The 13,876-nt window shown below is 46.1% G+C and overlaps 1 protein-coding gene across 7 annotated transcripts in view; it reads right to left on the reverse strand.

The window, feature by feature from the left end:
* The window catches only part of ddx39b (DEAD (Asp-Glu-Ala-Asp) box polypeptide 39B), a 67,452-nt gene that overhangs the window by 9,814 nt on the left and 43,762 nt on the right, over positions 1 to 13,876 (reverse strand). For 5 of the 7 annotated variants that reach the window (XM_069919454.1, XM_069919450.1, XM_069919453.1 and 2 more), the window contains 2 exons: positions 6,677 to 6,824; positions 4,756 to 4,969 (listed from right to left, as the gene is read on the reverse strand). In XM_069919454.1, the coding sequence (XP_069775555.1) occupies positions 4,953 to 4,969; positions 6,677 to 6,824 (165 nt within the window). In that variant the 3' untranslated portion in view covers positions 4,756 to 4,952. Of the gene's footprint in view, positions 1 to 4,755; positions 4,970 to 6,676; positions 6,825 to 13,876 lie in introns of those variants that run through there. The other 2 variants (XR_011351900.1, XR_011351899.1) reach the window with 1 other exon arrangement.

Here is a 13,876-nt window from a genome sequence, read left to right on the forward strand (position 1 = left end):
CTTTTCCAGTGGTTCTCAATCTTTTTCTTTCCACTCACATCCCACCTTAAGTAATCTCTATGCCATCAGTGCTCTGTGATTAGTAAGGGATGGCTTAAGGTGGTGTGTGGGTGGAAAGAAAAAGTTTGAAAACCACTGTTTTAATTGTACCTAATTGACTCGTTATGTGCAGAACTTCAAAGGAAATGGGTCATTGACAATTTTTCTCAAGCAAAATAACTATTGGGTCTAGAGCAGTGATTCTCAACCTTCCCTTCCCACTCACCTTAAGCCATCCCTTACTAATCACAGAGCACCGACAGCCTAGGGATTACTTAAGGTGGGATGTGAGTGGAAAGAAAAAGGTTGAGAACCCCTGCTCTATTCTGAAACGACCTGATTGTAAGGTGAAAATTATAAGCTTTGGATGGTCCTATATGGCAGCATAAATGGTAACTACTATCTACATTGTAAAACATCAGCGATACATGGCAAATCAATACCACCCCTCTGTTACATACACTTTACAGATTCAGATTGAAATCTGGTTTGCACTCCCGACATCACACTCGATCCCCTAGTTGGGGGGGCGGGTGGTCCACCATTTCCGAAACTTGCCCACCGTCCCCTCGGACACCGGATGCTCCCTCTCCAACACTGCATGGGCCCGGACACAACCCCAAAAGCGGGCCAATCAGCTCACCCTGAACCCTTGACTGCCCGCCACCTCGGCTCGCGGATGGCTGCCCTGGCCAGGCCCAGCGACAACCCCCAATCTCTTCACTCTCCCCCCTCCCCCCCACCCCCCACAATCTCCGCATTGGGTGGCCGAAGATCAAGGGCGCGAGAATTTGAGGAGCAGCCCCTTCGGGTGGGCACGATGCACCATCTCCTCCAGGCCACATGAAGGACAGGCGGCCGGGGTGCCACCTGGAATGACGCCATGGACAAGTCAGCAAGGGAAATGGGATGGAGAATTGAAATGGGTGCCCACTAGGAGATCCGCGCTACTGGGGCGGATAGTGCCGCCGCCGTCCTGCCGGCCCTAACGCCCCCCCCCCACCATTCACAAGGCCCTTTAGATCCACCAGGATGTCGCTGGGACTGGAGGCCTTGAATGATACAGCGAGGTTGGACAGACTGGGAGATCTTTCAGGCAGACATTTTGGCTTAAGTTTATGGCCTCCTTCTCTGTGAAGCAGTTGGTTTCTACCGTACTCTTCTCCTACCAACGACATAAAAATATGAACAGTATTTAATAATTTCAGTCCGTGGCCCCCAGAGGAGCAGGATCATCCCTGTTGAGAATGACTGTTCTGGAGTCTTATATTGTGTTCGGTTCTAGTCACCTCATTGATATGGAGAGGGTGCAGAGGTTTACCAAGACGACTTATGAGGCAAGGTTAGCAGAGCTGGGGCTTTTCTCTTCAGAGCCCAGAAGGATGAGGGGAGACTTAATAGAGATTCTGAGAGGCACAGATAAGAATGGTGGCCAGCACCTGTTTCCCAGGGTGGGAGTAGAGGATGTCTGTACAAAGTGAAGGGAGGAAGGTTTCAGGAGACGTTAGGGGCATGTTTTTAAAAAAAATACACAGGGATTTGTCGGTGCCTGGAATGCATTGGCAGGGGTGGTGGCGGAGGCAGCTGGAGCAATGGGGGCATTTGAGACTCTTAGGGATGTGGATGAAAGAAAAATAGCGGGTTATGGGTGTGAGGTCGGAGGTTTAGATTGTTGTATAGGTTTATATAGGTTGGCACAACCTCAAGGGCCAAAGGGCCTGCACTGTGCTGGAATGCCTTGATCAACCTGGGGATCCACCATCCTCTTGGTTAAAGGACTTAAATATCTCATCGCTCATCCCAAACTTGCCCATGGTTTACCAACTCTCCACTGAGGCAATCAATCCGACTCAGAGCTTTGAGCCTTCCTGTCTTCTCGTTTTTTTAATTCTCAACTAGAGGGAGCTGTGGAGATGGAGTCACTGAATCCATTCGACGTGGAGCTGGAGCAGGAGGGAACAAAAGGCAGGAGCCCTGGCTACGTGGATGAACAAATGGGCTTGCCGGTTTAGGGACTAGTGGAATACTGCAAGAATTTTGTCTGGGACCCCTGCTCTGGATAAAGAAGTGGAAGGATGGGTCAGTAAGTTTGCAGATGATATGAAGGTTGGAGGAGTTGTGGATGGAGCTGAAGGTTGTCAAAGGTTATAAAAGAATATTGACAGGATGCAGAGTTGGGTGGAAAAGTAACAGATGGAAGTTCAATCCTGAAATGTGCTGGCCGATGCATTTTGGAAGGACAAACCAGAAGGCTGAGTACTTAACAGTTACTTAACAGTGTGGATGAGCAGAGGGTCCTTGGGGTCCAAATCCAAGGTCGCCGCACAAGTTGATAGGATAATTAAGAAGGCCTATGGGTCGCTGGGATTCATTAATATGGGAAATTGTGTTCAAGAGTCAAGAGATCATGTTGCCACTCTACAAATCTCTGATGAGACCGGACTTTAAGAGTATTGTGTTCAGTTCTGGTCAGCTCATTACAGGAAGGATGTGGAAGCTACAGAGAGGGGGCAGAAGAGATTTACCTGGATTGGAAAATGTGTCTTATGAGGCAAGGTTAGCAGAGCTGGGGCTTTTCTCTTTGAGGTGAAGAAGGATGAGAGGTGACTTAATAGAGGTTTAGAACAGGGGTGGCCAAACCGCCGCTCCCGAGCCACATGGAGCACTTTGATGTGCAATGTGCCACTTGCAGAAATATATTGGCTGAGATTGGAATCGTACGAGCTGGTGCTCACAATGGTGGTTCTAGTGGGCATGGCTTGTGATCACATGATTGTTGTGGCTCTTAAATATCTGGTTTGGCCACCCCTGGTCTAGAAGATTCTGAGAGGCAGAGATAAAGGTGGATGGCCAGCACCTGTTTCCCAGGACGGGAATAGCAAAAACCAGAGGACATCTGTTAAGAGTTATGGGAGGGAAGTTTAGGGCAGACGTCTGGGGTTAAGTTTTTTTCAAAAATACAGAGTTGTGGGTGCCCGGAATGTCTTGCCAGGGATGGTGGTGGAAGCTGAAACATTAGGGGCATTTAAGAGACTCTTAGACAGTCACATACATGGATGGAAGAAAAATAGAGGGGGGGCTTAGTACTTTTTTTTAAGGAATATATGGGTTGGGACAACATTGAGAGCCAAAGGGCCTCTCCTTTGCTAAAAAAAAATAAAGTAGGGTCCAGATGAAAGTTAGGTCATGACTTTACTGAATGGTTGTGCAGTATTAGGGGATGGAATGGCTTCTGTTACTCCTTGTAAATGCACAAAACAGGCAACAATCTGCAGCTAAACTGCTGAAAGTTATATCTAGCTTCTCATACCTGTCATTGCTATTCTAGCATTGGCCTGTCACCTCCTCTCTCAAAGAACAGGCACTGTCTCCAATCCAGGTCTGGGTCCCCACACTTGGTTTGACTCAGGTCCCGAAATATTGGTCACCCATTACTTCCTCTGGTCACTGCGTACCCTGCTGAGTTTCTCCAGCACTTTCATTCACCACGGACTTGTTGGTTTCAGCCACCACCGGGGCCGAATGACCTTCACAAGGCCAAGGGAACCGTTCTTTAAAAACACAAGCCTGGGCGATGGCCCTGGTGTGGAGAGGAAACGGGAGGGGCCAAACTGCCTGCAGACGCGATGCCCCATCCAGCATCTCGGTCCATGGGGCATCCAACGAAAACCTGCGCTAAATCCCTTGGGGGGGGGGGAGGCGCGGTGGAGGACACAACAGTAGTTGGCCTCATCTCAACATTGATGAGTCGCATGAGAAAATTTCATGATATGGTGTGGGAGTTAGAACCTGTGACTCAATGTGGACAAGACAAAGGAGATGATCATGGACTTCAGGAGGACCAGGAATGACCACCCTCCACTACACATCAACAACTCTAGTGGAGAGAACCAATTTCCTTGGAGTTCACCAAACTAGTGACCTATGTGGACACTCAACATCTCACTTGTCAGGAAGGCGCAACAATTCCAAACAAGACTGAAGCGAGCAAGGCTACCGGCTACAATTATGTCAACCTTCAACAGGAGCTCTATCGAGAGTGTCGTGGCCGGCTGCTTCTGTTTGGTACAATTGCTGCAGAAAAATGGATCGCAGGTCAATCCACAGGACCCTAGGAGTGGCAGAGAGGATCAATGGAGTCTCCCTCCCTCCCCGCCCCCTTCCCCAATTGGCGTGATCTACTGGGACTGTTCCCTGAAGAGGGCGCTCAAAATCATTGAGGACCCCTTTCACCCAACACACGGCACCTTTCAGCTGCTCCCGTCGGGGAAGAGGCTCAGGAGCATCAGAGCCAGCCCCACCAGGCCAAGAAACAGCTCTTTCCCACGGGGAGTGAGAACGCTGAATGTCCAAAGGAACTTCTCACACTAACCCTCCGAGACTCTCATATTCATGAAACAATATTTATTTGTATAGATTAAATACTTGGCCTGCCTATGTAGTGTTTGTGTGTTATGTCTGGTTGTGTGTCTGCGTGTTTTGCACCAAGGACCAGAAAACACTGTTTCGTAGGGCTGTACTTGTACAATGAGATGACAATAAACTTGACTTGATTTGACAACACGATTTCCTGGTACCAAGGAATTTTCTCTTTAATGTTATCACTGGAACACATTTTCTATTCAAATATTCAGCGCCAGGCAGGACTGATGTAGTGTAAAAGCAAGTCAAAACCTCCATGCAAAACATGGATCACAGATAAAGGAAGGAGGAAAGTAATTCTAAAAATAGTTTATGTAACGAAACATGTCACTCGCTGTCAAATGCAGCTGAACACAAGGTATTTACATTCTGCCATTTTCATCATCATGGCCGGTGGGTGCACATCAACGTAAAATGGTGTGGTCTGCAGCGTCGGACCTGGGGAGATTTGTCCCTCGACGGCAATAAAAGACGGATGTGTGGGCCCACGTCTATCTGCTCTGCTCAACTGGAAGAGGAGAGAGGGGGAAAATGGAAGCGAGAAGGGAAGAAAAGAAAGTTAAATTGTGGTTTACTGCCAAGAAACTCAAGATTCAATTTATTGTCATTTAATAAAAGGAGTATTACACCAAGTGGCTTTTGGTCTGCTGTAAGGCAGACATAATTCGCCATCGGCAGAAGTTATAGTCAGAGAAACAGAGGCAAAAGAGCCCCCCCAGAGTCTCGTAATAGGGAAGATAATAAATTTCACCCACGTGGCAGAGGCCAAAGTTTAAGAGGATGGCCTGGTTCGCGTAGCATTTAGCACAACGCGGTTACAGTGCCAACGAGCAGGACTGGGGGGGGGTTCGAATCCCGTGCCATCTGTAAAGAGTTTGTACGTTCTCCCCGTGTCTGCGTGGGTTTTCTCCAGGGGTTCTAGTTTCCTCCCACCGTTCAAAATGTACCGGGGGGGTGGGGGGGGGGTGGTGGTGGTGGAGTCAATTAGGTGTAGTGAGATGCTGTTAACATGCTGTATGTCTAAATTAATTTAAATTTCAGTTTTACAATGAGATGGTTGCGAGGGAATCAGAGGCCACAAATGCTGGAAAACTGAAGCCACGAATTCAGCCAGTCAGGCAGCGTCCAGGAAGGGCAATTGAAAGTTAACTGTTTCGGGCTGACCTCCTTCATCAGGGATAGCAAGTAATGGGCAGATACCCGAATAAAAAAAAAGCAAGTGGGGGGAGCGGGGAGGAAATAGGAAACAAACAGTAAGTAAGCTGGAGAACCATTGAACCATACAATGCAGCACAGAAACAGGGTCTTTGGACCTTCTAGTCCAAGCCAAACTAATATTTTCCCTCATGCCACTGACCAATATGTCAAAAGCTCTCTTTACAACCCTATCCACCCGTGACACCACATTCAGGGAATCCTAGATCCCTCTGTTCTACCACACTCTTCAGTGCCCAACCATTCACTGTGTACGTCCTTTCTTGGTTTGTCCTTCCAAAATCCAACACCTCACCCTCATCTGCATTAAATTCCATCTGCCATTTTTTCCAGCTGGTCCAAAGCTTTGAAAGCCTCTTCTACGCTGTCCACAACACCTTTGAGTTATCTGCAAACTCATTGATCCAATTTACCATATTATCAACCAGATAAATGATATAAGAACAGACAAAAAGACAACAATAGTCCCAGCACCCATCCCTGAGGCATATCACTAGATTTGGGGGGGGGGGGGGGAAAGGCAGAGGGTGCTGAGTAGTGGGGAAGGGACAAAAATAGGGCAGGGGGAAAGAACAGAAGATTGATTGTGACCATGACAGCATTGAACCTGAATGAAACAGACCATTTAATAGGTGCTTTCGGCCCAAGAGTCCGTGCTGCCCAATTACACTGCAACTCTGGTACATTTTGAACGGTGGAAAGAAACCCACACAGACATGGGGAAAACGTACAAATTTTTTACAGACAGCACTGATTTGAAACCCGGGTTTCTGGCGCTGTAACAGCATGGCGCTCACCATGCTCCCCTCCTGAGAGAACAGAGAGGTACCCAAAGAGAAACAGTCAACCTATTTGGATTGGGGCCCTTTATCGAGATTATTTTAAACACGAAATGTAAATGAAAAAACCAGCAGGGAACGTCCCCTGCTTGTGGTAGAACTGAAACCTCCGCACACCCGTCCTTCCCCACCCCAATGAGACGAGGGTGTCGAAAACTCACTGTAGGAGGAAATGTCAATCTCATCTGGCAGTTCACTGATGTTCACCTCGAAGCGGTCCTGCACATCATTGAGGATCTTGGCGTCGTTCTCGTCTGACACAAAGGTGATGGCCAGCCCCTTGGTCCCGAACCGCCCCGCTCTGGCCACCTGTAACACAGACGAGGGAATTAGGCAGGATGGGCATTGCTTAGCTCAGCTGTTACCCCTGCAGACGCTGGAGTCGGGGGAGGGGAATGGGGAGACGCCTTGTGCCATGTGTGTGACAGCCATCTTGAGCCTCAACTTGGCAGCTGTTCCAGCTTCCCTCCCTTCCTGGCTATTCTCAGTTTGCTTCATTCCCCAGCGCAAACACCTCATGTTTACCCTGGGCAGCCTGCAGCTCAATGGTTTGACCCATTATCAATGAGGAGGTGCACATACAAGTCCCCCGGGCTGTGAGATTAATGAATGGTGGCCTGTAACCATTGAACATTACTGCACAGAAAACAAGCCCTTCTAGTCTGTCAAATTATTTTTCTGCCTCACCTCCCTAACCTGCACCCAGTCAATAGCCTTCCATACCCCTCCTGTCCATAGTTTTCTTAAATGTAAAAATTGAGCCCGCCTTCACAACTTCAGCTTGTTCCACCTCTGTGTGAAGAAGTTCCCCCTAAACTTTTCTCCTTTTGCTCTTATGACCTCTGGTTTGAATCTCACCTACCTTCAGTGCAAAAAGCCGACCTACATTTACTCTGTCGATCCCCCTCATAAATTTTAAGTATCCTCTATCAAATCTCCCCTCATTCTTCTACGCTCCAGGGAATAAAGTCGTGAACTGTTTAACCTTTCTCTGTGACTCAGTTCCTGAAGTCCAGGCAACATCCTAGTAAATCTTCTCTGCCCTCTCAAACTTATTGATATCTTTCCTGTAGTTAGGTGACCAAATCTGCACACAATCCTCCAAATTTTGCCTCACTAATGTCGACATAACTTTATGTCTAATGTCTACATCCTAGGGTTCTTAAGGAAGTGGCCATTCAGATAGCAGATGCTTTAAGATTTATTTTCCAGAACTCGATAGACTCAGGATCAGTACCCATGGATTGGAGGGTAGCTAATGTTACCCCACTATTTAAAAAGGGGGGTAGAGAAAAAGCAGGGAATTATAGGCCGGTGAGCCTTACATCAGTAGTGGGCAAAATGATGGAATCCATTATTAAGGATGTAATAGCGGAGCATATGACTAGCAGAGAAGGGATCGGACAGAGTCAACATGGATTTACAAAAGGTAAATTGTGCTTGACAAATCTATTGGAATTCTTTGAGATGGTGACAGGTAAAATAGATGGAGAGCCGGTGGATGTGGTGTACCTGGACTTCCAAAAGGCCTTCAATAAGGTCCTGCATAAACGACTGGCTTACAAAATCAAGGCTCATGGGATTGGGGGCAAAGTATTGATGTGGATTGAGAACTGGCTGGCAGGTAGAAGACAGAGAGTTGGGATAAACGGCTCGTTTTCTGAGTGGCAGGCGGTGACCAGTGGGGTGCCACAAGGATCTGTACTGGGACCCCAGCTGTTCACAATTTACATTAATGATCTGGATGAGGGGATTGGATGTAATATCTCCAAATTTGCAGATGACACTAAGCTAGGAGGGGTTGTGTGCACGGAAGAGGGGGTCAGGAAGCTCCAGTGTGATTTGGATAAATTGAGGAACTGGGCAGATACATGGCAAATGCACTACAATGTGCATAAATGTGAGGTTATCCACTTTGGTAATACAAACCGGAGGGCAGATTACTATTTGAATGGCAATAGATTAAGAGATGGGGAAGTGCAGAGAGACCTAGGGGTACTTGTACATCAGTCTCTGAAGGCGAGCATGCAGGTACAGCAGGCGGTTAAAAAGGCAAATAGTATGTTGGCCTTCATATCAAGAGGGCTTGAGTATAGGAACAAGGATACCTTACTGCAGCTGTACAGGGTCTTGGTGAGACGACACCTGGAGTATTGTGTGCAGTTTTGGTCACCTTATCTAAGGAAGGATGTTCTTGCAATGGAGGGAGTGCAGAGGCGATTCACCAGGCTGATACCTGGAATGGCAGGAATGACTTATGAGGAAAGATTGCGCAAATTGGGATTGTACTCGCTGGAGTTTAGAAGATTGAGAGGGGGTCTCATAGAGACATATAAAATTCTGGCAGGACTGGACAGAATGGATGCAGATGGGATGTTTCCAATGATGGGAAAATCCAGAACCCGGGGCCATGGTTTGAGGATAATAGGCAAACCATTTTAGGACCGAGATGAGGAGGAATTTCTATACCCAGAGGGTGGTGAATCTGTGGAATTCATTGCCACAGAGGGCAGTAGAGGCAGGTTCATTAAATATCTTTCTTTGGCTTGGCTTCGCGGACGAAGATTTATGGAGGGGGTAAAAAGTCCACGTCAGCTGCAGGCTCGTTTGTGGCTGACAAGTCCGATGCGGGACAGGCAGACACGATTGCAGCGGTTGCAAGGGAAAATTGGTTGGTTGGGGTTGGGTGTTGGGTTTTTCCTCCTTTGCCTTTTGTCAGTGAGGTGGGCTCTGCGGTCTTCTTCAAAGGAGGTTGCTGCCCGCCAAACTGTGAGGCGCCAAGATGCACGTTTTGAGGCGTTATCAGCCCACTGGCGGTGGTCAATGTGACAGGCACCAAGAGATTTCTTTAGGCAATGACTGCCTTGTCATTAAATATATTTAAGAGGGAATTAGATATATTTCTTCAGTATAAGGGTATTAAAGGTTACGGAGAAAAGGCGGGGACGGGGTACTGAACTTTAAGATCAGCCATGATCTCGTTGAATGGCGGAGCAGGTTCGAAGGGTCGAATGACCTACTCCTGCTCCTATGTTTCTATATCCCCAGCTCTTGTACTCAACACTTTGGTTTACGAAGGCCAAGATGCCAAAAGCTCTCTTTGCAACCTCATCCACCTGTGATGCCACTTTCAAGGAACTATGAATCAGTGTTCCCAGATCCGTTTCACCTCACACCTCAGTGCCCGACTATTTATTGTCCTACATTGGTTTGTCCATCCAAGGTGCAACACCTCACTCTCATTTGTATTAAATTCCATTTGCCATTTTGTAACAAATTTTTCCAGCCGTCCAGATCCCTCTGCAAGCCATGAAAGCCGTCCTTGCTCTCCACCTCACCTCCAACTGAGTAAATTGTGCCAAAATATTTATGTTAAATTCTATCCTGTATGTGATTATTATGCATGATGTCCACCATGTTCCAATGAAATGCTATCGGGCTGGACCTGTAGTCAGATGGTAATAAACAAATTCTTTGCTGGCATCTGATCTCCCAAACTCTGCCTCTCATCCTCCCCACTTGTCCGTCACACTTCAGCCCTCCCTGGTGCACCAGCCCTGCCCCATCTAACCCCTTTCCGCCAAGTCCACCTCTTTTCTACCCTCTTCTTTTTTTTTAAATTTTTTTATTTTTCACACCATAAATCACATTAGCCATGATATACACTATTTCTTTTTCACACATATACAGTGACTTTTTCTCCCCCCCCCTTTCCTCCCAAACCACCCCCCCCACCCTCCCCCTCTCATCCATTTTAGGTATACAATCTAGGTTGCATTAAGCCAGTCAGACAATGTTGTCATTCAACAAAATTACACCAGAAATTCTACTGAGTCCATTCTTTTCTTTCCTTCTCCTTCCATCAACTTAGGTAATGTTTGTCCCCGGTAGGTTTTCGCTATTGTATTTAATGTAATGCTCCTATACTTGTTCGAATATTTCAATATTATTTCTTAACCTATATGTTATTTTTTCTAATGGAATACATTTATTCATTTAAATTTAGTAGTTTCTTCCTTTTAATTTGGTTATGTATTCCATTAATATTTAAAGACATATAGTTCAGCGTAGCCCTTTTATATTTTGTTTATCTTCTCTTTCCGTTTTTCCATCATTACCTTTCCTCCTTTTCCATTTCTGTTTTCTTATTTTCAACACTTTATAGGACAACATTCCTACAACATCCAACATTTTCCTTATTCTCCTATTTCTATCTTATTTATCCCCAATCTCCCCTTCACCTCCTGAGTTGTCCTTTATCCCTTGTCGGACAACCACATCTCCCCTCTCCATTTGGATTTGCGAATCCACTCGCAAGCGTCAACTGATTTTGCAGTGACCGCTACTTCCCCCCCACCAGCCTCCCCCAGAAAAGATTTCACTTTTCATATGTCACAAAGGTCACTCTTTTAATTCCCTCCTTATTCTCTCTATTCCATTACCTTCCCTTATTAATTCTTGTCTATACTATCTATATTTTCCTCTAAGTACAGATACATTCATGTATGCTCATTGTCTCTATTCACTCTTATACCTCTTTACCCGCATACATATCAATCGTGATCATTTTTACTCTCATTACCCGTCTTCCTCCCTCAGTCTATTTTTGTAATTGTTCTGCAAATTTTCGTGCTTCTTCTGGATCCGAGAATAGTCTGTTTTGTTGTCCTGGAATAAATATTTTCAATACCGCTGGATGCTTTAGTATAAATTTATACCCTTTCTTCCATAAAATCGCCTTTGCTGTATTGAACTCTTTTCTCTTCTTTAGGAGTTCAAAACTTATATCTGGATAAATGAAGATTTTTTGCCCTTTATACTCCAGTGGTTTGTTGCCCTCTCTTACTTTTTCCATTGTCTTCTCCAGTACCTTTTCTCTTGTAGTATATCTTAGGAATTTTACTACAATAGATCTTGGTTTTTGTTGTGGTTGTGGTTTAGAGGCCAATACTCTATGTGCCCTTTCTATTTCCATTTCTTGCTGTAGTTCTGGACATCCTAGGGTCTTAGGGATCCACTCTTTTATAAACTCCCTCATATTCTTGCCTTCTTCATCTTCCTTAAGGCCCACTATCTTTATGTTATTTCTTCTGTTATGGTTTTCCATTGTATCTATTTTTTGAGCTAGTAGTTCTTGTGTCTCTTTAGTTTTTTATTAGATTTCTCCAATTTCTTTTTTAAGTCTTCTACCTCCATTTCTGCTGCTACTGCCCGCTCTTCCATCTTGTCCATTTTCTTTCCCATTTCTGTTAAGGTCATCTCCATTTTATTTATTTTCTCTTCTGTGTTGTTTATTCTTTTTCTTAAATCCTTAAATTCCTGTGTTTGCCATTCTTTAAATGACTCCATGTATCCTTTAATAAGAGCAAGTATATCCTTTACCTTGCCTTTCTTTTCTTCTTCTATTTCACCGTACTCTTCCTCTTCTTCTTCCTCTGGGTTGACCATCTGTTGTTTCTTTGTTGCCCTTTCCTCCTCTTCTTTCTTGTTTCTATTGTCTTCTGTGGTCTCTTCTTGCTGCAGGTGTTCTGCAGCTGTCGTTGCCGGCTGTGGAGATCGACTCCCCAGCTGGTCCCCCCTCCCGTCGGTGTGTTTTTTTTCATTCGCATCGCGCACTTTTACTCGGCTCTGCGAGCCATTTTTGTAGTCCATTATTTACCGACCTGAGGGAGCGGGTTTCTCTCTCCGCAGCGGGCCTCTTCGGACAGGTAAGGCCTTCACCTTTTTCCTCCTTTGTCTTCTCTTCCTCTCTTCTTACCGTTGCTTTCAATTTTTCTTTTTTTGTCGCCATCTTCTTTCCAACTTTATACTCACTTTTCTGTAACTTTTATTTCTGTGCCTTTGTGTTTTCCTTTGTTTTTCCCGACTTTTCTGGAGAGGGCTGGAGTTCACCGTCCGGCCACTACTCCATCACGTGACTCCTCCACCCTCTTCTTCTTGATGAAGAGTTCCGATCTGAATTGATCTCACTTGAACCCTCTGTTCTTCTCATTTCCTACCATGGGGAAAAAAAGATTTTGATTGCATCAGACAGTGAAGGTTTTGCTTCCTGAAAACTTTTGGGTGTATTTTATGGATTTAACGAAAATCACCATGGGATTTTCCAATCACACTTTAGTGATTTCCTGGAGTCTGCAACCCCTCCTGGATGCTGTCAATCAGAGGCGCTGCCATCTTGGGTCCAGACCACAAGGTCGCGGGATTTTCAATAAAACTGCCGCTGGCTCCTTTAGCGGGCAGTTCAAAGCCTGTGCGGAGCTGACGGCAGTTATGGGCCCCTCAGGAGCACTGTGTCTCCGCTCCCTGCGGGTCCATACCAGCGTCAGTGTTGCTGTTACAGCGACTCTGGCATTTTCCACGTGTAAACAGATAAAGAACGGAAAACAGGTAACAAATGTAAACAAACTGACTGTGTAACACAGAGAGAATAAAAAAGAAAATCAATAAAGAGCATGAGTCCTTAAATGAGTCTCTGGTTGAGTTTGTCGTCGAGGAGTCTGATGTTGGAAGGGGAGCCGCTGTTCCTGAACCTGGTGGGTGTGGGTCTTGTGGCACTTACACCTCTTCCCTGATGGCAGCAGCGAGAACAGAGCGTGCACCGGGTGCTGAGGGTCCTTGATGATCGCTGTTGCTCTCCGACGCCAATGTTCCCCTGTCGATGTTCTCGATGGTGGGGAGGGTTTTGCCTGTGACGTCCTGGCTGGGTCTGCTACCTTTTGCAGGGCTTTGCGCTCAGGGGTATTGGTGTCCCCCCCTACCAGACCGTGTCAGCACTTTCCACCGCACCTCTGTGGAAATGTTTGCCAGGGTTTCTGGTGTTGTACCGATGCTCCGCATCCTCCTGAGGAAGTTTTCACACTTTTAAAAATTTAAATTTATCATCTCTTTTTCTGTCTCAATGGTATATGCAGTAACTTAATTTATATTTCGTCACTGTGCGTCTCGCACACCTGAAGCAGGAATTTCAGTGCATCTGTAGGCAGATAAGACATGGGAGCAGAAATAGACTATTCAGTCCATCAAGTCTATCCCACCGTTCAATCATGAGCTGATCCATTTCCCCACTCAGCCCCACTGCCCGGCCCTCCTCCCCATAACCTTTGACGCTCATCAAGAACTTGTCATTCTCTGCCTTAAGTAAATGATAAAATTCTGTGGACACCATGGTTGAAGTAAAAAACGCCAAATGTTGGAAAAGCTCAGCAGGTCAAACAGTGCCCTTCATGTAGCAAAGGCAAAGATCCACAACCAATGTTTCGGGCCTGAGCCCTTCATCAAAGAATGAGAAAATGCCAGCAAGCTGTCCCTTTGCCTTAAATACATCCAATGGCTTGGCTTCCACAACCGCCTGTGGTAACAAA

The sequence above is a fragment of the Narcine bancroftii genome, chromosome 2 (genome assembly GCF_036971445.1).
Source record: "Narcine bancroftii isolate sNarBan1 chromosome 2, sNarBan1.hap1, whole genome shotgun sequence".
Lineage (NCBI taxonomy): Eukaryota > Metazoa > Chordata > Chondrichthyes > Torpediniformes > Narcinidae > Narcine > Narcine bancroftii.